The sequence below is a fragment of the Rhinichthys klamathensis genome, unplaced genomic scaffold, assembly GCF_029890125.1.
Source record: "Rhinichthys klamathensis goyatoka isolate OS25496 unplaced genomic scaffold, OSU_Roscu_1.1 h1tg000296l_1, whole genome shotgun sequence".
NCBI lineage: Eukaryota > Metazoa > Chordata > Actinopteri > Cypriniformes > Leuciscidae > Rhinichthys > Rhinichthys klamathensis.
Window position 1 is genome coordinate 1,021,540 of NW_026606815.1, and position 23,823 is coordinate 1,045,362.

General features: G+C 38.3%; 2 protein-coding genes across 2 annotated transcripts; one reads left to right on the plus strand and one right to left on the minus strand.

Moving 5' to 3' along the window:
• Positions 1–2,655: 2,655 nt before the first annotated feature.
• Positions 2,656–18,036, plus strand: vcp (valosin containing protein). The gene is made up of 17 exons (XM_056269991.1): positions 2,656–2,814; positions 4,662–4,773; positions 4,851–5,023; positions 5,202–5,344; positions 9,230–9,360; positions 9,450–9,581; positions 9,674–9,776; positions 9,904–10,037; positions 14,658–14,793; positions 14,934–15,046; positions 15,387–15,551; positions 15,657–15,779; positions 15,873–16,085; positions 16,233–16,541; positions 16,615–16,770; positions 16,988–17,142; positions 17,441–18,036. Exons 1-17 carry the CDS (start codon positions 2,798–2,800, stop codon positions 17,544–17,546), a joined length of 2,421 nt encoding a protein of 806 aa, XP_056125966.1. The 5' UTR covers positions 2,656–2,797; the 3' UTR covers positions 17,547–18,036.
• Positions 18,037–18,197: 161 nt separating this feature from the next.
• On the minus strand, positions 18,198–22,442 carry akr1a1a (aldo-keto reductase family 1, member A1a (aldehyde reductase)). The gene is made up of 9 exons (XM_056269992.1): positions 22,333–22,442; positions 21,916–21,997; positions 21,619–21,738; positions 21,338–21,489; positions 20,365–20,560; positions 19,904–20,103; positions 19,680–19,752; positions 18,431–18,517; positions 18,198–18,338 (listed from the first exon to the last, which is right to left on the minus strand). Exons 2-9 carry the CDS (start codon positions 21,994–21,996, stop codon positions 18,273–18,275), a joined length of 975 nt encoding a protein of 324 aa, XP_056125967.1. The 5' UTR covers position 21,997; positions 22,333–22,442; the 3' UTR covers positions 18,198–18,272.
• Between the last annotated feature and the right edge of the window lie 1,381 nt (positions 22,443–23,823).

Below are 23,823 nucleotides of genomic sequence, written 5' to 3' on the forward strand. Positions count from 1 at the left end.
TACTATTAAGATATAACAATCTTACATTTGGGATCAATTTAGCAAGAACATATACTGCGTACCTTTTTGAAATAATGGTGAACCAGTACATACTGTATACTTTATAAATGCATAGATGTACCCTGTAATTTTTAAAATGTAATCTTTTTAACAAAAGTGCACTGAAAACGAAAACTATTGCAACTTTTGCTTAAATATTGTGGAAAGATACTCTTGTTTCATGTAGCTTGTTACCCCCTTGTTCGATGTAGTTACAGGGTAAGTGTGACATTGCGGGCTGTAAATTAAAGTGGTGCTTTTTACCCCCTTGTTCCATGTAGTTACAGGGTAACAATAAAAATGTATACACACAATCTTATATCACTGACTCGGAAACCTTTATTTATTATAGAAGCACCGCTTACCCTGTAACCACATGAAACAAGATATATTTCCCAGTATTTAAAAAAATTGCAATAGTCTTAGCTTTTCTTGCCTTGAAACATGTTAGCCCAACTTAAACATCTGCACTTTTACTATCATAAAATAAATAAATAAAAGTATAAATGCATAGATATGTACCCTGTAATTAAAAAAAAGCCTATACAGTATGTATTGGTATACAATTATTACAAAAAGGTAAGCAATGTGTATGTTCTCGCTAAATTGCTCCCAAATGTAAGATTGTTGTATCATAATAGTAGAATAAGTTACCCTTAGTTCTATAATACTTACAGTATAAATATTTTTTTAATTCTCCTGGTTGTTACCCTTTTATTCCCCAAACTTTACATATTGTTCCCTTATACTTACATGCAAGTACTTTATAGGTACACTATAATTACTGAAAGTTACTCTGTAAATTCCTCTTAATTACACAGTACTTTCCGGGCTGTAATCTAAAGCGTTACCGAACAATGTTCATTTATGGACTCAATACTTGGTCAGGGCTCCTTTAGCACGAATTACTGCATCAATGCAGTGTGGCATGGAGGCGATCAGCCTGTGGCACTGCTGAGCCGTTATTGAAGCCAAGCATGCTTTGATAGCGGCCTTCTGCTCGTCTGTTTCTCATCTTTCTTTTGACAATACAGGTCAGGCGTGTTGGCTGGCCAATCAGGCACAGTAATATCATCGTCAGCAAACCAGTTGGTAGTTGTTTTGGCACTATGGGCAGGTGTGACATCCTGCTGGAAAAGGAAATCAGCATCTCCAAAAAGCTTGTCAGCAGATGGAAGCATGAAACTCTGAAATCTCCTGGTAGACGGCTGACTTTGGACTTGATAAAACACAGTGAACCACCACCAGCAGATGACATGGCATCTCAAATCATCACCGACTGGAAACTTCACACTGTACTTCAAGCAACTTGGATTCTGTGCCTCTCCACTTTTCCTCCAAACTCTGGGACTTTGATTTTCAAATGGAATGAAAAATTTACTTTCATCTGAAAAGAGGACTTTGGACCACTGAGTATCAGTCCAGTTCTATTTCTCCTTTGCCCAGGTAAGATGCTTCTGATGTTATCTCTGGCTCAGGAGTGGCTTGGTACTAGGAATGCGACAGTTGTAGCCCATTTCCCGAAGACATCTGTGCGTGGTGTCTCTGGTGCACTGACTCCAGCTTCAGTCCACTGCTTGTGAAGCTCTCCCAAGTTCTTAAGCTTTGCTTGACAATCTTCTCAAGGCTGCGGTTATTCCTGCCAAACTTTTCCCTTCTAGTCAACTTCAATATGCTTCGATACAGCGTTCTGCGAACAGCCAGCCCTTTCAGCAGTGACCTTCTGTTGCTTACCTCCCTTGTGGAGGGTGTTGATGATCGTCTTCTGAACAACTGTCAAGTCAGCAGTCTTCCCCATGATTGCGGTTGTGTGTATTGAACTAGACAGATATCTGGTATTTATACTGTATGAATGGTAATTTAATCAAACTCATAAAAAGTACAAAAGGGAAACCAATGTACTTGTGGTAAGGGGAACTTTAATAGTTTCTAAAAAATCTCCTGTCTGTTGTATAGCCTGTGTCTCAGGCTATACAACAGACACAATTTAATCAAACTCGAAATGAGATATTCTAATATTTTGAGGTTTTTTAGCTATAGGCCATAATTATATATTATTTTAGCATATAGGCCATAATTATCTACATTAAAAAATGCTTGTAACATTTTAGTTTACGTGTTATGAGCATAGAATATATTAATATATTCACTTGCTTAACTTGATGAAAAATATACTTTTCCACATACTTTTCGATTTTTTCAGACGCACCTGTTTATTATGACAGAAATATTATACATTCACCGCATTGCTCTGCATTCCAGCTCATTTAAAGTATTATTATTAAAAACATTCTTTACATATATTATCTGAGACATATATTTGGCGTTTTGTGTCTTTTTGAGATTACCTAACCTGTTGGGCAACATTGCCTATTTGGCAATAAAGTTGTTGACATTTTGACACTTCGGCTCAGCAGAGTAACCGCTTAATCAGACTCTCCCGAGCCAATCCAAAAGAGACAATTCACAACGCAGCAGAAAATAAACCAATCGCAATGAACCGTGAAAGACACCAATGATGTTTAAGCTCTTCCACAGTTGGTCCAAGATTGGCCAATCGGTCAACGCAAGAAATCGCGACGTGTGCTCTGATTGGCTAAACGTTGAAAATGGGCGAGGAAACTTTTTCTCCGCAGAGTTGATGTTAGCAGGCTAATCCAGTGCAGAGGTAAAAAGCTAGTGTGAAGGTTGGAATCGGTCACTTAAGAGAGCTACTCATTTCCATCAACTATTTGTATCTTTTTCCGGGAGAAGCAATATGGCTTCGGGTGGAGAGTAAGTACAATTTTAGTGATGAGTTATTTAGTCTGTTGATAGTTGTTTTGTTTTCTTTTGAGTGCCAGTTAGCTAGCCGTTAAGCTAAAAGACGAACGCATCATGAATGGTGATCAATGAAAAGAGCGAGTTTACACGCTACAGATTTCTCATCTGGGTTTACATGTTAATTGATTTAATCTCTTTAATCCTTAGGTATTTACGTTCTCTTTACTCATTTTAAACTTCTGCGGGAGTTTTAAGAAGACCATGATCAGCTGTGTTTAGCATGTAAGCTAACCAGACTGAGTCATCTCCCATGATCGAGGCTTTCGGCCCACCGGCATCACCGGAGACTGCTCGGAACAAAAACACGTACAACCCCGTTAAACGGCCCGCATGTCGCTCCATTGAATAAAAATAATATCAATTCTCTATAGCAGTAAAACCGCGAATAAGCTTCAAAACGAGCTAACCGTTTTTGTACATATAACGTTAGCAGCAGCAGGTGATGATGATGATGATGATGACAAATCCCGTGATCTAGATATTTCAGCCATCAAATCAAAAACCGCAGATAATGTGTCATTTAAACCGTTAGATAATGTATCGGACCCTAGAGCTTTACATTATAAGCACTTAAATACTACTGTTTCAGCGGTTTGGGCTTCACATGTCACACAGGAGCATTTGCTGTGTCATTGGCAACTGGAGCTGGCTAACTGCTGCTAGCTCGCTCATCGTCGTCTGGCAGGAATACAAATCATACTTCCATAACCTGAACATTACATGGCTAGGTTGTGTACACGACTAAAACTAACACTTGTGTGAGGAAGTTAGCTGTATAGTTCAGTAGTATGTAAAGATATAACGTTTGCTGTCTGTTAGCTACGAGGATGTACATTGTTAGCTTATGTACACACGCGCTTGTTGGCCTCTGCCTATTGACGTGCCTGAGAACCGTTTTGGTTTAGTTTCTTTTATTTTCCTTCTTAAAAAAAACAAAAACATTTAAACGGTGTACAGCTTAAATTGTTGTATTCTGCGGGATCAGCTACTCTAAGGCCTTGCTTACGACCGCATCCCGGGCTAAATCTAGCGGATCATTACGGCTTTCAGTCCGGTGTTTTGTGGAAAGCTCTAGACTAGAGTAACTTGAGCTTGACAAACGTACATGTGAGCAGACGTGCACTTGTCCATAGACTCTATAGTGTTATTCTCTCGGAACAGAGTTTAATGTCATGTAAATTCTTTCTACATGAAAGGGCTACGTAATATGAAATGTAATTATCTTTCACTTCCGCCTCAAGTGATACCGAAAGAAAGAAAATAGCAACTATCTGTCTCTGATAACCACCTGTGAAGTGCCAAGAATTGTTAAAGGGACAGATCACCCGAAAATGAGTAGTCTTTACTCGCACCCTTTTTGTTCCTAACATTTTTTGCTCAATAACAGCCTTGGTTACCTAAAAAAATGGATGCAGTGAAACCAAACTGTGAGAAGCTGTCATTCTGCAGAGCATCATCTCTTCTGTTCCATGGAAGAGCCTCAGAAAACCAAGGGTGCCACAGGATGAATTAAAACTATTTTATTTTATATATATAAAAAAATGATCTTAATTAAATGCTGAACGCGTTTTCCCAATAACAGGTTTTTCAATACCGTTTTTTTTTTAAGAACATGCGTCGTAATCCCGAATCGCAAAGCTTATCATGCTAAATTTAATATCAATACTTCCAGTGTTTGAAAGCAGTATTGTCATACAGCAATATGGGGGGTCTTTGCATATTGTGTTGAAAAATGGGGGGCCTCTGAGGGGAAAAAAGGGTTGAGGACCACTGCTTTAAAATGTTCCTCTTCCACACAGATCCAAAAATGATGATCTTTCCACTGCCATTCTGAAGCAGAAGAACAGGCCAAATAGGTTGATTGTTGATGAATCCATCAATGAAGACAACAGTGTTGTGTCTCTCTCTCAGGTAAAATCTTCAGTCGGATTATAAATGTATAAAAATGTCCATTTGCATGTGCCTATCACATTTTCTTTACTTTTCAGGCAAAGATGGATGAGCTCCAGCTCTTTAGGGGGGACACAGTGCTGTTGAAGGGCAAGAAACGGAGGGAGACTGTTTGCATCGTCCTGTCCGATGACACCTGCTCTGACGAAAAGGTTCGCATGAACAGGGTGGTCCGCAACAACCTCAGGGTGCGCCTTGGTGATGTTATCAGGTTAGACTTTTTTCAGTTTAAACTTTCATTGCATTTGCTAGCTGAATAATCCTGGTAATGTTGTTACAACAGTTTTAGGGTGTTATTCTGATCGACAGGACTTAAATACTAGTTATTCGAAAATGTTCCTGTTAAATTCAGGATGGATCATTCATTTGTTCCCCTTTCTGGTTTTCAGTATTCAGCCATGTCCAGATGTGAAGTATGGAAAGCGCATTCACGTTCTGCCAATCGATGACACGGTAGAAGGCATCACAGGCAATCTGTTTGAGGTCTATCTCAAGCCTTACTTCCTGGAGGCTTATCGGCCAATCCGTAAAGGTAACTATTACCTCCAGTGTTCATTATAATTGTAATAAGATAATGTTTTTTTTTTTTTTACTGTTCACTTTTGGATTAATCGTGAGATGTACATTTTTATGTTAAATCTGTTAGCTGCCATCCAACAGTTTGGGGTCAGTAATTTTGATTTATTTTGAAATAAATTAATAGGGACTCATTAAATTGATCAAAAGTGACATTTACGTTGTTACAAATTATTTGTATTTCAAATAAATACTGTTGTTTTGAACTGTCTAATCATTAATCATTAGAGAGAAAAAAAGTAATATTTCACAATGTTACCTTTTTACAGTATTTTTGGTCAAATAAATTCAGCCTTGGTGAGCATAAGAGTCGTCTTTTCAAAAACGTTGTTTTTTTGTGTTTTTTTTAACAAACTTTATTTTAGTCATATTACATATTATCATATATACACATTGTTACATATTACATGTGGTTACAATAGTAATTACTAGAGATTAGGGTATTTCGCACCGGAGGAACCTATTCATAGTTCCTAGAACTATTGGCGGAAGTACCTGCTTTTTGGTGTGTTCGCACCGCAGGAACAAGGAACGATTTTAGTTCTAGGAACTCCTTTTGGGGGAACTAAATTAGCTGCTACTTCAGAGTAGGGGAATAAACCAGCACAATAGGACCTACCAGTGACGTAAGTGTACGCTGATTGGCCGAACGCACGTGAAACACCAGCACCCGCCATTTAAAAAAAAAAAAAGACGTGTACACACAGATTATAGCCTATATATTTACTCCGCTAACTCTACGAACATGTAAAACAGTGATAGATGGACCTCTCAACCTTTACGAAAAATCCAGCATTGGGCATTAACCACATGGCAAACACTAATACTTTTTCATATACGGTCTACTTTCTTTGTATAACAGTTCTATCTAATAATGTATTAGACTGGACTGTTAAACAAATCGTAAACTAATGAAGACTGAGAATGGGAGTGCTGCAGGCTCTGGCGTTCTCAGCGCCATCAAAAGTCACAAGCGTGGCTTGCGTCACTTCAGAGTTCCTTCTGGCGGTGCGAATGCAACCAGGAAAATGGCCCTTGGGGAACATTTAGTTCTCGGGGAACCACCTTGGTGCCTAGTTCCTAGAACTACCCAGTGCGAAAGGGGCTATTCACCGGTCGACCAGCAATAAATAGTTTTTTAGTTTTATTTTGGCCGATCGACAGGATGTTAACACAGGACAGAGACGGGACACTCTAAAGACGGATGCAAAGAAGAGAACACAGACGCAAATACTGTACCAGGCACATTGCACTCAATGTTCACGATGCTCAAAATAGAAAACTAGGAAGAAAAATATAAATATTAATTGCTGATGGGGTTTATATGAATGTATCTCTAAAAAGAACTGACTGTCTTCAGAAAGTTTTGATAACATTTTATTTTCCTCTATTCCTTTATTTTCATCTTGCCTCCGTATAAAGTAGTTTATACACGCAATTGAGTGATTTAGTCCAAATGTTCTGAAGAGACTCGATCACTTTATATGATTAATAGATTTAATTTAGGCTTTTATTAACATAAACATTGATCAGTGCACATAAACAGAAGCTCAACCGAACCTGCTTGAAGCACGAGAACAAACATCACTGGTTCTTGCGGAAGCTCAAACGTGCTGCGCAACACTAGAATTAACCTCATTGGTTCTTGCACGTCAAGCAAGCATGCTTGAACTTCCATTTATCATAACTGATGTGTGCGTTGAATGTTCATATGTGAAAAAAGTCCTAAATTAAATCTTTTCCTCAAAGCGAAAAAATTGGACTAAACCGCTCAATTCATGTGGATTAGTTTTACGATCTCTTTATAAACTTTTTGAAGCGTCCAAGTGGTAGTTGCGTAGCTGCCAATGGAGAGACCAAACTCTCAGATTTAATCAAAAAGATCTTAATTTGTGTTTTAAAGTTGAACCTAAAGTCTTACGGGTTTGGAACAACATGAAGGCAATTGATGACAGAATTTTCATTTTTGGGTGAACTAACCCTTTAACCCTCTGGGGACCAGAGTGTTTTTGGGGCCCTTGGGATGTTTTGACATGCACTGACATTTGTGCTTTTTTCAGTTATTTATAAACATGTTAATGGCAAAGGTGTAAATTCACTCTATATAGCACAAATTTGGCTACCATGATATCTGAGCAACATGTATGTACATGTTTGTATTTTTAATAGAATAATGTTTATGCGTGGTTATTGAAAAAAATAAAAATGAAAGTTGCTGAAATAAGACCACAAAACACATATTGATTATTTCTTCACAAGACTTTTGAAAATTTTATCACATAGCCTAGAATATTTGCTCCAAAACTATGTGAGAATCATCCTGACTACTCATTCAGATAAGTCAAAGTCTTTTACATTTTTAATGATGTGTTTTGTTTGAGAAAGCTTTATGCGAGGAGGCGTGATCTCTCATTAATATGTGTGGCATTCCACACCTGACAAAGACCCTCCCCATAATGGCCCTATTAGGTGCTATCAGGCCATATCATTACAGGAGCCTTGCACAAAGAATGAGGAGATTTAAAAAAGAATGGCTTTTAGATTGTTTGGATTTATATAAGGAAAATACAGGGTGCATACGTCTGGACACTTCTATCACACACCCTTCACCATATAGACATGGTTTTATTTCAGTTCAAAGTTCAAAGTTAGAGTTGGAAACATCTTGAAAAGAAAATTGTCTTTCTCCATAAATGTCTTAGTTTGATCATACATATTTCAAAGTTGAGGATTCATTATTTTGATATAGCTTGAACAAACACTATAACAATCTTAGTTGATTAGTTTATTGACAAAACATACTATATATTTAACATATGAACAGAAACTCCTAAAAAAGCTTATTTGATGTCTATTTTAGAGTAAAAACTTTATCCAAAACGAGTCAACGAAATGTTATTTAGTCTGTAACAGTGCGTATCTGTGCGTTTATTCATTCATTCATTCACACACACACACACAAACATGATTCACGTTTAACAGTACGCTATTTTTCCGTTTTTCAGACACTACGTTATTCTATATCGCGATTAGAACAAAGCACTTGCAAAAAACACTTACTTCTCAGCTGAATCTGTTCATCCTCGAAGTGAAAATAAACCCAGTGGTAAATGTCCCAGGATTGTTCCTCATATAGCCGCGCAAGACGACAGTAGATTAATCTGACTAAAAAATGTGTGTTTTCAGAGTTTATGGGCGTTAACGCGTCTCAATGTGTTGCTTCACATATTTGCGTTTGAATAGCGCGTGCTCTCCGTGGGCGTGTCACATTACCAGAGATAATCAGCTGAGAGAACGATAATGAGACGGGCTGACACGTCTCTCTTTTTATATAGATGACATAAACGGAGAATAATAATTTTAGTTTTGAATCGGATCATTTAAAAGTACAAACTCAAATGATTTAAAAGATATATTGCTTATGGCTGGGTGAATAGTATTAGCTGAGTTGTGTTGAAGATTAGAGACGTGCTCCAGAAAAAAAGTTCACGGTGACCGAGAGGCAGAACGCACACCCTGTTTATTTTCTTTATTTTACAAAAGCAAAATATTTTATTTCGATTGTATGTGGGCACATAAAAAAGTAGACATTTAACAGATTATTTTCTCAGATTTCTTAACTCTATATGAACAGAAATGATGGTAGTACTTTAAGTCTATTTTTCTGCTATGTGAAAAAAAACGAGCAAAACGCGCCGGCGCGTTTCTGGTCCCCAGAGGGTTAAGGACCAGAAAGAGTTTGTGGTTTGTCTAAAGCAGCATGAAATGTGTGAATCATCCATTTAAAAAAATATATATTTTTCTTATTTCTAATAACATTGGTTTGGCTTGATTTCCATAGGTGATATTTTCCTGGTCAGAGGAGGCATGCGTGCTGTGGAGTTCAAAGTGGTGGAGACTGACCCCAGCCCGTACTGTATTGTGGCCCCAGACACAGTGATCCACTGTGAGGGGGAACCTATCAAGAGAGAGGCGAGTAGATGTTTCAAGTTTTGTCATGGTTTAAAATGGGTTTTGTGGTGGAACAGTGTGTATGAATGCGTCTGCACTCCTGTTTGCAGGATGAGGAAGAGTCTTTGAATGAGGTGGGTTACGATGACATTGGAGGGGTCAGGAAACAGCTTGCCCAAATCAAAGAAATGGTAGAGCTGCCTCTTAGACACCCAGCTCTCTTTAAGGCTATTGGAGTGAAGGTAATTGTCTGCACTGAGACTTAAACACATTAAAGTGTTGTGAATTTATAGTCCGAGGTACAAATAACTTTTTTTTTTTAAATTATTTACAGCCTCCCCGTGGCATTCTGCTATATGGCCCCCCTGGAACTGGAAAAACACTCATAGCTCGTGCTGTGGCAAATGAAACAGGAGCATTCTTCTTCCTCATCAATGGTGGGGATGCAAGAAAACAATTTAAATTAATTTTAATGGCTTTTAATGATTTGTTTTATGCTTGTATGTCGGTATCTCAGTTTATGACCCTGAGGAAAATTGAAGTAAATTATTTTAATTGTCCCAGGCCCTGAGATCATGAGTAAACTGGCTGGTGAATCTGAGAGCAATTTGCGCAAAGCTTTTGAGGAAGCAGAGAAGAATGCACCAGCCATCATCTTTATTGATGAACTTGATGCCATTGCTCCCAAAAGAGAGAAGGTAAGACTGCTTTTGTAATGGACGAAAGATTATTACACTCAATCACATCATTTGCTTTGCACAAATACTTAGAATCATTACAAATCATTACTTTGACTGACTGGGTTGTAAATGATTTTATCCGTCAGTAAAATATTTTAAGCTGTAACACATTGATATTCTAATAACTTCTGTGGTAAGAGCTTTCAGTCTTATCATGGATACAAATTCTTGCCTTTTTTTATCTTTCTGCTCTTGCAATGTGAAAGACAAATAATTAAATATTTAAATAAAGACATAATTAAAATAAAATATTACATTAAATAATAAGAAAATATTACAATGAAATGTTGTCTTGGAAACATACCGATTTAATGTATTTTGTATGAGTTATTCTACAGGACATTTCTCTCCCCAAATCCTCTCTTACATTTTTGGATGCTTTATAGTCAAAATGGCTAAAACTAAATTTGAATTATACTTAAATTAAGACTTAGTAATATTTTAACTTGAAAGGCATAATTTCAGTTAGGGGAAGAGAAAAAAAAAGCTTTTGGCTTGTCTTCTGAGGCCAAGAGAGGGCACAATGAGCAAAATATTAATGCACCACTAAGTGTCGTAAAACAGTGTCATATCGGTGTCCTTATTAATAATTTATTATGTTCCATTTATATAGCCCTTTTCTGGGTACTCAAAGTAGGGCTGCACGATTTGGGCCAAAATGATAATCACGATTATTTTGATCAATATTGAGATCACGATTAATTATCACGATTATTTGTTTATTTTAACCAAAACAAATTTTATCACTTAGGCTAATTATAACTGCTTTCACATCCATATTGTGCTACATTCCTGCTAATGTACAACAATGTGCATCAAAATAAAATAGGTCCTCTTATTCACCAAAATTCAGTGCATCTCCTTAAAGAATAAATAAAACAATTAAGAAAATGTAGCGCAACTTCAACAGGGCACTATTTTACATTTTGTAAATATATTTTAGGAAGCAAAAATATAAACTTGCATTGTACCTGCATAATGGATGTGAATAAAACGCGCAAAATATACAATCAATAAAAAACAAATATTCCATGACACGTTCTCATTTGGTTACATTCTGTTAAGGCAGAACTATGCACTATGGAAGTTCGATTAATGGATGAAATTCAGAGTCTTTGTTATTTGATGCTTAAGAAATGTAAAATAATGTGGTACAGTGTCAGTGATTAGTTGTGAAGTCTTACTGCATAAATTTAATCAATTTAATCTTCCATATGAAAGTTTATGTGATCAATAATCAGTACTACAAACATCTTGTTTTGAACTATTGTTTAATAAATAGAAATAATTTGGAGTCCATTTATCGAACTTTCATGCCTTTTGTATAGATTACTATGTAGTATGTACCAATTTACTAATGCTCACACTCTGTCTCTCACGCGCACTGTCACTCGGTCTCTCTCGCACGCAGACAGATTCGGTATCTCTCGCGCACTTTCGAGTGCGCTCTTGGACACTCGGCCTCTCTCGCGCGCCGACACATTCGATATCTCTCGCGCGGTGTCGCTCGCACGCAGACACATTCGGTATCTCTCGCGCACTTTCGAGCGCACTCTTGGACACTGTCTCTCTCGTTCAAAAGAAAAAACCTTCGATACGGAGCGTTCTGTAAACGGAATGACGCATTTTAAATATCGCTCTATCACGCGAATTTGATCGTGGGAAGCCGTGATCGTGATTTAAAATTCGATTAATCGTGCAGCCCTAACTCAAAGCGCTTTACACATAGAAGGGGTGGAATCTCCTCAACCACCGATGTGCAGCATCCACGTGGATGATGCAACGGCAGCCATATTGCGCCAGAATGCCCATGACACACCAACTTATTGGTGGAGAGGAGCGAGTTATGAAGCCAATCAGTATATGGGGATGATTAGGAGGCCATGATGGACAGAGGCCAATGGGTAAATTTGGCCATGATGCCAGGGTTACACCCCTTCTATTTTTCGAAAGACATTATTAGCACATATATTTCATTTGAAGAAGACGTGCACTTACACAGTGCTGGTCCATGTTTATAGCACTAGAGTATATGAAATGTCCATAACTTGAAACGCGCTTGCTCCAGTCCGTATATGATCCGTTGCAAGCGTTGTTAAACTCATCGCGGTGTTCCGGGCAGAAACCACTCTCAATTTAATTGATCTAATGCGTAATACAGCACAGTGCTTGGGTTAAAAGTTTATTCTCATGAATAAATCCAGAGAAGCGCTCAGAAACTGATGACCTAGAATTGTGCTCTCCAGTCTCGGCAGCCAGTCACACGCCCTGAAAGCACGCTTCAAACTCAGATTTTGTGACGTTGCTTCGACTTTGCTTTTCAACCCGGAAGAACGAAATTGCTCAGAAAAATGCAAAAATAACCAATTTCCACTTGTTGATAAAATTAATGAGTGCTTTTAGTGTTTTCAGTGATGTGCAGCCTTGAAATATTTGTTCACATCTCAAAAAAAAAATTGGGGTTTCATGACCCTTTAAAGGTACAATATGCAAGATTTTTGCAGTAAAATATCCAAAAACCACTAGGCCAATGTTTTTTTTTTTTTTTTTTTTACTTACAATTTACAAATAGTTGGAAACATTTGGGATATTGTGAGAAAATTGCGATTTTAACCAAGGAAACGGGGCGTGGGAGCAGGGGTGAGGAGTCGCCAGTCAATGGCGTCATATCCCCGGTTTCCGCCAGGTTTGACCTCGTACTGCAATAGTAACCATGGCGACAGAAGTTGACAACTGGGTTATGCCCGTTATGCCTAGAAGGACGCTCACGCTGTTGTTGTTTTGTTCAAACATTATGGACCATGGCAAGCAGACTTTGAGACAAAGAGGAATAAAACGAAGATCAACATCTTTTGAGATGCCGAGAGCTCCACGTCCGCGACTAACTTTAACTTGACAGAGACGCGAGTGTTGCATGTTACTTTATTAGACAGTTGAGCAAATGTACATAAAACTAATCAATGTTATGTAGTTCAACATGATGAAAAGTTAGAATATGATCTAACAACATTCCACCCACAAATGCAGTTTAGTGTGATAGTGTAGCTGTTAGACCAAGTGGAACAGCGCTGCGTTACCTCAAGTTTAATTCCTCTAATAAACTGACCTGTGTGAGTATTAATTCAACACTTGCGTGTAGTTCGGTAGCATGAAATGTCCTTATTCCTTTATATCCGCGGGACTCGCGTTGCGTGTGGCGCTGGTATCTGGTATTGATTTGGTCTAGCAATCGCGGCCTGCTTCATACCACAGTCATGTTAAAAACATCAATGTATTCACTCATCCATAAAAAGATCCATCAGCTTGACGACAAGATCCATAATTCCGCTTAATGCGGAATATACGTCATTAATATACGCCTTTCTTATTGTAAGAGGTTAGTGACCCCTGGTGGCGAAAAATCCTGCATATTGTACCTTTAAATAGTTTTTTTTTTTAAGCAATGAAATGACTGTATGGGGAATAGTGCATTTTTTATAAATCATGAAGTGCATAAAATAACATTTTATAAATCAAATATAATTTTGTAAATTGCATAAACAATTATGAACAAAACGGCATCATGCGTTTATGCATAGTTCAATGCTAAGAGCCAAAGAGCTGATCACAGTCATAAAGTATGTTTTTGCATTTAAAAACATGAGATTCAGTGGAATGGAAAAAACCCATAAAGTCTCACGACTTGTTTTTTAGAAGATGACATTCTTTTAACTTTACACAGCTTTCTAAACATGCGGATCTCTTGTGCAAGACGTGAGTGCAACGGTCAAAGATGTCCGTCTAGTGCATGTTTTACAATGGAAAAGCAGAGCAGAAAATGCATTCTGTGTGAACTGCTTGGTTATGGTTGTGACGCAAACAAGATCTTCTCCGCATTGAGCTTTTCTATTTCTGCAATGTTTTAAACAAAGCAACAGGTTCAACTCGATAGGTTAACAAAACATTAAAAGGCAATAACTACTCTTCCGTCATCACATCTCGTGCGCCACTGATAAGGCTGCATGACTTACACCGAAAACTTGAATGCCCTGTTTTTGCATTCGATTGTTTTAAATTCGACGAATATTCAAATTTTAATTTGAAAGCCGTAGCTTTATTTCCTCTAGTTTTACTTCTATTCATGTTACTATAAACCAAAAATGTACTATCATGCACCTAATTTTAAAAATAGCAAAATGTTATTTATAGTTAGTCTGCTTTTGCGTTTTCCTACTTTAAAGTAACGTCTTATCTGAGGTGTATGATGTATGTATAGCCGCCTTTCCACTGCACACGACAAACGACAGCTGTTGGACAGAATTATGGCAGAATTATTAAATCAATATGTTGATTAGCTCTATAAAATCTACTATTTTTTTTATTTTAGATGTATTGAGGGTCATTTGTTTTGTGTGGATATTTTCATACATGCCTGCATTACATTCATTAATTATTCATTTTACCATGGTGCATAAGCCGAGGTAACGGTTGCTTCACGACCAATTTCAAAGTTACGTGCGACAATCGTATGCGAATGTCGTGTGCAGTGGAAAGGCGGCTTAAGAATGTCTAAGGGATGTTTCTCTAAATGTTTTCCAGACTCATGGTGAGGTGGAGAGGCGCATTGTGTCTCAGCTGCTCACTTTGATGGATGGACTTAAACAAAGGGCTCATGTCATAGTCATGGCAGCCACTAACAGACCCAACAGCATTGACCCAGCTCTCAGGCGATTTGGTGAGATTACTTTGTTGATGTCTCTTTACAAAGCAACATTTGAGCAAATATGTTTCCAGTTGATATTCAGGCTCTTTGGCTACATGCACTGCACCTTAGATAGGAACATCTTGTGCTGATGTCCTGACTCTTGATTTCAGGTCGCTTTGACAGAGAGGTGGACATCGGCATTCCAGACGCTACTGGAAGACTTGAGATACTTCAGATTCACACCAAGAACATGAAGCTTGCTGATGATGTTGATCTGGAGCAGGTGTGTTTCAGAGAATGTTAGAACATTCAGTGCTCAGTGATGATTCATTTTTGTTTAAACTGGGTCTCCTTAAGCAGGCAATGGCAGAAGCGTCATGCGCATTAAGTCTGCCCCCTCAGAATTTTGAGCCAAGTGGATTTAAAAATGCCCCCCCCCCCCAAAAAGAATGCATTTTCAGAATGTCTCGGTGCCCTAAATAAAACAAAACATTAAAAATGACATGAAAGAGACACCAAGTAATTGTGGCTAGTGCCCCTTTCAAATATGAGTGCATAGGTGCATTTTCACACAATTTAGTTTTTTTTGTTTGTTTTTTGAACCATCCTCCAATTGTCTTCAGGTGGCGAATGAAACCCATGGCCATGTGGGTGCTGATCTGGCCGCCCTTTGCTCAGAGGCTGCTCTGCAAGCCATCCGTAAGAAAATGGACCTCATCGATCTGGAGGATGAGACCATCGACGCAGAGGTTATGAACTCCTTGGCTGTTACAATGGATGACTTCAGGGTGAGGATCTTTATCTAAGTAACTCTTACAACATTCAAACCAATTAAGTGTGAGACTTGCATTCAGAAAGAAAAGACATAATTGCTTTGCTCTTTTACCTAACAGTGGGCTCTTAGCCAGAGCAACCCCTCTGCCCTGAGAGAGACCGTAGTGGAGGTGCCCAACATCACCTGGGAGGATATTGGTGGCCTTGATGATGTCAAGAGAGAGCTGCAGGAGCTGGTGCAGGTACTGAGCACAGTCTTATTCAGATTTTGTTGACTACAAAATGTTCACACAGCTTAATTTTGAAATGCTTACTACATTTTCTATCCTTTTTAGTACCCAGTGGAACATCCAGACAAATTCCTTAAGTTTGGCATGACCCCATCCAAGGGTGTGCTGTTTTATGGACCACCAGGTTGTGGTAAAACCCTACTGGCCAAGGCCATTGCCAATGAGTGCCAGGCCAACTTCATCTCAATCAAGGGCCCAGAACTGCTCACTATGTGGTTTGGAGAATCAGAGGCTAATGTCCGTGAAATCTTTGACAAGGTATGTGATCTTGTAATTTCAAGGAAGCGGTTTCTAACTCAATCCTGTTTATTTGATTTTGAATGTTGAACGTGAAGAAAAATTGTAGCAACTATGACATGTAAATTAAGGATGCATTTTAAAATGGTTTTGGTCTCTGTCCTCCAGGCTCGTCAAGCTGCTCCTTGTGTACTCTTCTTTGATGAATTGGACTCCATTGCTAAAGCTCGTGGTGGAAACGTTGGTGATGGTGGTGGAGCAGCTGACAGAGTCATTAACCAGATCCTCACAGAAATGGATGGTATGTCCAGCAAGAAGAACGTCTTCATCATTGGGGCCACCAACAGACCAGACATCATTGACCCTGCCATCCTTAGGCCTGGCCGACTGGACCAGCTTATCTACATCCCACTGCCTGATGAGAAGTCTCGCATTTCCATTCTCAAAGCGAATCTCAGGAAGTCTCCAATCTCAAAGGTGAGGTTGGATGCTTTATTTTTTTCTTTGGATTTTTTTTATTAATTGGTATTAAAATGTTGTCCTTGCGTAGGACGTGGACCTGGACTTCTTGGCCAAGATGACCAATGGCTTTTCAGGTGCTGATTTGACCGAGATCTGTCAGAGGGCCTGTAAACTGGCCATCCGTGAGTCCATTGAGAACGAGATCAGGCGGGAACGCGAGAGGCAGACCAACCCTTCTGCAATGGTGAGATTTCAGTTTGTCTAATGTAGTGTTTCTCGAACCATTCAAGTACTATTTTATTTATTTATTTTAAACATCCTAGTTGGGCAATTTTTCAAAATTGGGCAAATTCAAATGGATAATGGCATAATGTTGTGTTTTGATTAATGTTCCTGCATTTAAATTGGTATGGCCGTTTTGATTTTCCAACATGTTGGTTGGTTTGATCTTGTATATTCAGGAAGTGGAGGAGGATGACCCTGTGCCTGAGATTAGGAAGGACCATTTTGAGGAGGCCATGCGCTTTGCCCGCCGCTCTGTCAGTGATAACGACATCCGCAAATATGAGATGTTCGCACAGACCCTGCAGCAAAGCAGAGGCTTTGGCAGTTTCAGGTGGGTTCTTAAATTAGTGTTTAGTGGCAGCTTTTGTGATATTAAAGTGGTTGTTTGCCCAAAAATGAGAATTGTCATTTACTCAAGTTGTTCCAAACTTGTAAGAATTTCGTTCTTCTGCTGAACACAAGATATTTTGAAGAATATGGGTAATCAAACAGTTGATGGACCCCAAAGACTTCCATATTATAATTTTTTTTCCATGGACGTTAATGGGGTCCATCAACTGTTTAACATTGTCAGGATGCTGTCATTTGGTTTTCTTTCATTAAGATTTCAAATGTTTGTTTTATTTAAGATTCCCATCCAGTAACCAAGGAGGAAGTGGACCAAGTCAGAGCTCCTCTGGTGGCGGCGGAGGCACAGTCTTCAATGAGGACAACGATGATGATCTTTATGGATAAATGTGACCACATGGCTGACCCTCACAGGCCACTCTTCGTACAGGCCTCCGTGTACAAAAGACGAAAAATAAAAATTCCAAGTTTTTAGGACTGTGCTTTTTGTTTCTTATTTTCCGCTTCTCCTTTCAAGTCCATTCCCCTTGTTTTTTATTCGCCTCGTTCCCCTTCTGTCCACCCCCCTCTGTTGATAGAGAAAAGCATGTAGCTGCTTGTGTTTTGCTCTGGTTTGTGAAAGGATGATTTCTGAGAACTTTGATCTTAACATTCTGTGGGTGGGGGTGAATTTCAGTAAAAACCATACACAATAGGGATTTCATTAACTTCACAAGCTATATGAACAGCTTTAGTGGTGGGGTTTAATGCTAGGCTGTTGGAAGGATGATAAAAAATAAAAATAAAAAAATTGCTAATGACTTCATTTTTTTATTATGAATGTAGCATATAATGTATTACAAGTTTGAAAAATGTTAAATAAAATTCACGAAATGGACCTGATTTTGTGGTGTTTAATTGGTAGAAGTTTGGGATCTGTGCACATGTACAGACAATGGTTGTATATGCTAAATACTTGGTTTCATATAAAATGCCATGTGTATTACACCTTAGGTGGGGTCTGCATAAATTCAAAAGAAACAATTATTTAAATGCAGCTTTTTATTAAAATTAATTTTATTAAACATGTCACCTTTAGATCTTATCGGTTTAAAAAAAAAATCCTCTGTTTTGTTAATATGGATCACTGAAGGGAAAATGTGGGTGTCCTGCATCTCTCCAAACCTTTTGTCCATCTTTCTGTGGAGCGACAACTTTTTTTCAGCCACAATAGACATTTCAATGCAGTAACGATTTTTTTGTTTGATTTGCAATTAAGTATTCGTAGTTACCATTATAGTTGGAACAATAAGTCTTTCGTTCCTGTTAAAGGATTCGATGAGCCTCATGTCTTCATCCGATAATTCAAAATCAAACACCTGTGTGCAAAAGTGAACAATGGTTACATTAACAATCTTTACTGCAGCTCTCAAATCTCATTCAAGCATATGCTCAGAAAATGTGCCACACCAGGTTTGACAGATTGCATGTCTCACCAATCTCAATTGAGAGCAACAGTGGAGAGAAAGATATTCACTGAATATTGAGCTTAATTTCTTTGAAACAACAGCATTTCAACTCTTATCCCATTAACTCTCTCCTCGTTACAGCTATTGTCCTCCAGGTGTCTCTGTATGCCCTCTCTTCTGTTGACATTCTGAACAAGAATGATGATGACTGACCTAGCTTAAACCCTCCAGGCATTATTTTAGTAATTTGGTTACGTGTAGACTCAGTCGTTAAATAACCCATGCATTGAAGTTGAGATGCGAGAGCACCTAAAGGTGAATCTGCATGTGCTAAAACGTGGAGGTTGAATATTAACGTTTTAAAGCTGAAGTGTTTAATTTCTGTCACAAGCATGTCCAAATGGATGCACAAAAATAATTAATTATTTTCAAACAGGTTTCCTGAACACTCCCCCCATCATCCATTGGGTGGACAAAATCATAGCCCCGCCCCAAACTCCCGCCATTGGTTGAGTCAGTGTTGCTGTGATTCGTTGATATGGATGCCCCAACAAAGAAAGCAATCCTTTTCATGGACTGTTAATATTTTTGTTTTTTTGTTTTATGTTCAGTTATTTATAACACTATATTTAGTATAATATTACCTTTGCATCAAATGACAAGACTTGTTAACGCTGCTGTGAGGGTGTTTCTAATACAGCGTGGCTGTGGGAGTGACGGTTGAATTTACATCTTTCTCTCTTCTGACTGCCGTTATCAATTTTTTTCCCCTCTTTTTGAAAGTTGTGAAAACACTGTTGGGGAGTTTTTATTTTACTATTTGAGCAAATGGAAATAAATATATATATATATATTTAATGTTTTTAATATAATATTTAATATTCTCTCATTCACCACTACAGAAGTTTACCCAACTATGAAGACTTCCGCTTCTGAGAAACCCGGAAATGTGAAAAGGGCCACAGCTTTTCAGGAAAATCGACCTCTTATTTTATCTGCATGTTCAAAATGGGGCAGGAAAAAGTATTTTAAAATTGGAGAAAAAAAAAAGTTTTAAGTCTTTTTAACCTACCTCAATGTTCTGTTTGATCCTGGATGGAGTGACACTTTTGGGGATGCAAACGACACCCCTCTGTATGTGCCATCTATGAGACAAAAACAAAACCAGAAGTGCATAATGGACATGTACTCAAAAATACACTAATAATACTAATATAAAACTTGGTAAGAGTTCTGGAGGAATCCCTTCTCATCAGTAAATGTGAACCTATTCTTGGATCTGTTTACCGTCCTCACCTGTTGATGACCTGAGCAGGACTCTTGTTATAGTGCTTGGCCATACCGACCACTCTTGGATCATCCAGCAGACGGGCTTGTCCAGGTGTAACCCATGGACGATCAGGAGAACCCAGAGGACTGTATGCTGTTACTGCCAGCCCTCGACTCCAACAGTGAGATACCAGCTTAGTCTGAACCAGGTATGGATGGCACTCCACCTGAAAATATTGTATACAGAATACAGAAAAAAAGCTATTTTATAATATTTGAAATGATAAATATTCAAAATATGTATTTATTATTTATAAACAAAAAAAACTATATAGTTATAATGGTTTTAGTTTACATATCAAAGGATAAGTATAACCATAGATAAAGATGTGTAGTAAAAATGCCTTTCGAATGCCTATCAGTTGTCAATGGCAAATTAATGCAAAGACAATCCAGTCTTATGGTGTGCAGTTGTCACTCTTGCATACCTGGTTGACCACTGGCTTGTGTTTGGCAACATTGAGAATGTCATCAATCTGTCTGGCATTGAAGTTTGACAAGCCAATGGCTTTTACCAGCCCTTGGTCCACCAGCTTCTCCATGGCTGCCCATGTGTCTCTGTAGTGAGAGTCATCATACCGAATAGTGCCATCAGGATGCTTCGGCATCAGCTCATCTCCTCTCCTGGAAGTATTTAAAACACACTATCTATAATATTTGTAGCACGCATGAAACCATATTGAAAACATGAAAAAAAATACACATACAACCAAAAGAAGGAATCATTTTAGCTGAATGGTTTGATTGTTTCAAGACATCTGTACAGCCTTGTTTCATTGATTCTCTTGCACAGCTTTATCCCAACCTAAACTTATTCTGTTCAGATGCACTACCGTTTCAAAGTTTGAGGTCAGTACGTTTTTTTGTTTTTTTTTAAGAAAGTACTACTTTTATTCCCCAAGGATTTTGTTAAATTGAGCAAAAGTGACAGGAAAGGCATCTATAATTCAATATAATTCAATGGTTTGAAATGATGTATTGTGAAAAGCGCTATACAAATAAATGTGAATAGCTTAAAAGTTTCCACAAAAAATATTAAGCAGCACTACTGTTTTTGACAATGATAATAATAAGAATGATCTTAAGCAACAAATCCGCTTATTAGAATGATTTCTGAAGGATCATGTGACACTGAAGACTGGAGTAATAATGCTGAAAAATCAGCTTTTCCATCACAGGAATACATTACATTTTACAATATAGCCAGCCTAATAATATAAAATATAGTTATTTTAAATTGTAATAATATTTCACAATATTACTGGTCTACTGTATTTTTGATCAAATAAATGCAGCTTACGAGACCTATTTCAAAAACATTTGAAGTGTATGTTGGTGACATTCAGAAAAATTGCTCTGCTATTCAAGATCTAGGCATGGTATGGAAACACAATGACTTACTCAAAGGCCATTGGCCAGTGCATGAGATACAGGTCCAGATAACAGAGCCTCAGATCTGACAAAGACCTTTTGCAGGCCTCCTCGACATCATCTGGATGGTGCTTGGTGTTCCACAACTTGGAGGTCACAAAAATGTCTTCTCGTCTCAGGGACTATGGTAGTCATAAATCGTACAAATTTCATGTGTGAGACGTGATGATGGTGAGCTGTATTGATGATTGATTCTTATTGACTTCTAGCTAAATGATGTGTTTTATGTATATAGTTTTATCTGCAGGTACTTTTCCTGGTCCAAGTAGTTCAGTCAGGGCCTCTCCGACCTCTCGCTCGTTGCCGTAAGCCGCTGCGCAGTCAATGTGCCTGTAGCCACAGTCTAACGCTGCTAGGACAGCCTGCTTCACCTGTACGACACAATCCAATCCAGTTCTGACACAATCAATACATAATAAAGAAGCTAACAAACACAAGAAAATGCTACTATTACATACTGTACAGAAGTCAAATTTTGGGCTGTTTTTGACATTTTTATCAGCTAATGTCTGACATATGATGGGGTGGGAAAGGGTTTACACATGCACCTGTCCTGGGGCACTTTTCCATGTTCCTAGGCCCACCGATGGCATCTGCTGACCCGTGGAGAGAGTGATTGTTTCTGTCATGCTTTAATTAGAGCACGGTTTCCTAACAAAAAGGAGACATTTTCAGAGTAGCCAAACTAATTACAGACCTGAATATCATTTTTGTTAATTATTAAAACTAGACTAAACAAAAAAACATAGTTATTCTGATAATTACATAGTATTAATGGTTCTATATTGTCATTTAATTTGTTAAGATAAGCAGTATCTGAACACAAAACTAACTGCACACAGTGCAACACAAATGAACTATGTATACAATAAAAACAATTAACTTTTTGTTTTTCTAGTTTGAACATACCGGTACAAAATTAAACATTTGACATAGCAGAATGAAAGATTTAGTTCATATCTTACCTTTCCAGTATGCAGACTTAGACTGACACAGTTACAGAGTTGTATACCCTGAGGTCAAAGTCTTTGTTTACTCATTTCCTAAAAGGCTTGAACAATAACCGAAAGCCATGCTCACAGCTACAGCTATCTGATGAACATTCGGACCTACATTCAGACAATCTTTTTTAATCTTGCTAAACAGCATTGATGTCATTGCTTGTCAGTGTGGCTTTGGGGGGAATGGAGTTAACGAAATGACTTGAGTCAGGAAACGGCATCTGTTTATTCGGGATGTTTTCACAATGGAGCCGTAGCCTATATCAAAACAGTTTAGAGTCAGTCACATTCTGGCATGCGCAGGTTTAGCGCTCTCAGCTGTCACGGCCCTCCTGCTGGACAAATATAGAGCCAACGAATTATTACTGTCTGCCTCATGACTGCTCCAAGTGTTGTGACCTGGCAGCGCGCTCGACCCACTCCACTTCTCTTATGTGGTCAGGCAGAAGAAATGTCTTAGTCACCTTACAGAAGGGGAAAACCCTGCAAACCCCTGAAGAATATTATTGATTGTGGACTCACATAGTCTAATAGCACCAATGGCTCATTTTAAAGTGAGGGTACTCTCTAACCGGTTGTAATGCATATAATATGTGGCTAGTGTTTGTTGTACACCTCATTGGGTATGTGGCAATGGGAGGTGAATTTTATTTAGAGAGAACATTTTTTTTCAGAAACTATTATTGATGATTATGATTAATGATTATTAATTATGATGTGAAAGCTGTGATTAAAGTTAAATAAAATAAAATTTTGACTAAACATTCTTAGGAGCCATTTACACAGAACAAGCTTATCTTTTAACTCTTTTCCCGCCGAGTAACCCCAGAGTGCAGTCTGGACGATTGGGGCGGGGCCACACATTAAGGCGGGGCGACACGTGTCGCTCCGCCCACACCCGATTTTATTGGCTTATAATACAGCAATCTTATTGACGTAGACGCTTGAGGCATGAGCATGCGCATTCCTTTATGTACAGTTTATGAATGATCTAGTACACTGTTTGGCCATAGGAAATATTAAGTGATAACCATGGCGATTTCAGTAAAGATCAATTGGATAATGTTTTGATTAATTTACACGAATCAAGTTAGATGAAGTTACTGTCAACATCATGTCACGTCATTTCAAAGCAGCTTTACAAAAAGTAATATTGTAAGCTTTAATATTGAGCAGTTTTAGGGCTGGGCGATATCATGAAATATGTTGCTGATATGATGCACTGTTTTATATTTAGCCTATAGCTATACAGTCCCTCCAGAAAAACGCGATTATGCGATCGCTGAATTCAATGCAAAATCAGCCAAAGTCCGCATATTTATGCGGGGGTCGCATTTTTTTCAAATACTCCGCAATTTCGCCGCATAAATTGCTGATTTCCGCGCAAAATATGCGGGGCTTGCATGATTTCATAATCCCCACATTTTCGTCGCAAAAAAGTCACATATATCTTAG

What these genes read in the sequence shown, in the direction of transcription:
- vcp (XM_056269991.1), top strand. An exon ending in CCCAGCTCTCAGGCGATTTG is followed by an intron (nt 14,794 to 14,933) that starts GTGAGATTACTT and finishes TCTTGATTTCAG; the next exon opens with GTCGCTTTGACAGAGAGGTG. An exon ending in AGCTGCAGGAGCTGGTGCAG is followed by an intron (nt 15,780 to 15,872) that starts GTACTGAGCACA and finishes TATCCTTTTTAG; the next exon opens with TACCCAGTGGAACATCCAGA.
- akr1a1a (XM_056269992.1), bottom strand. Translation starts at nt 21,996, where the DNA reads ATGACAGAAACAATCACTCTCTCCACGGGTCAGCAGATGCCATCGGTG. An exon ending in CACTGGCCAATGGCCTTTGA is followed by an intron (nt 20,561 to 21,337) that starts GTAAGTCATTGT and finishes AAATACTTCCAG; the next exon opens with GAGAGGAGATGAGCTGATGC. An exon ending in TTATTGTTCCAACTATAATG is followed by an intron (nt 18,339 to 18,430) that starts GTAACTACGAAT and finishes GTCGCTCCACAG; the next exon opens with AAAGATGGACAAAAGGTTTG.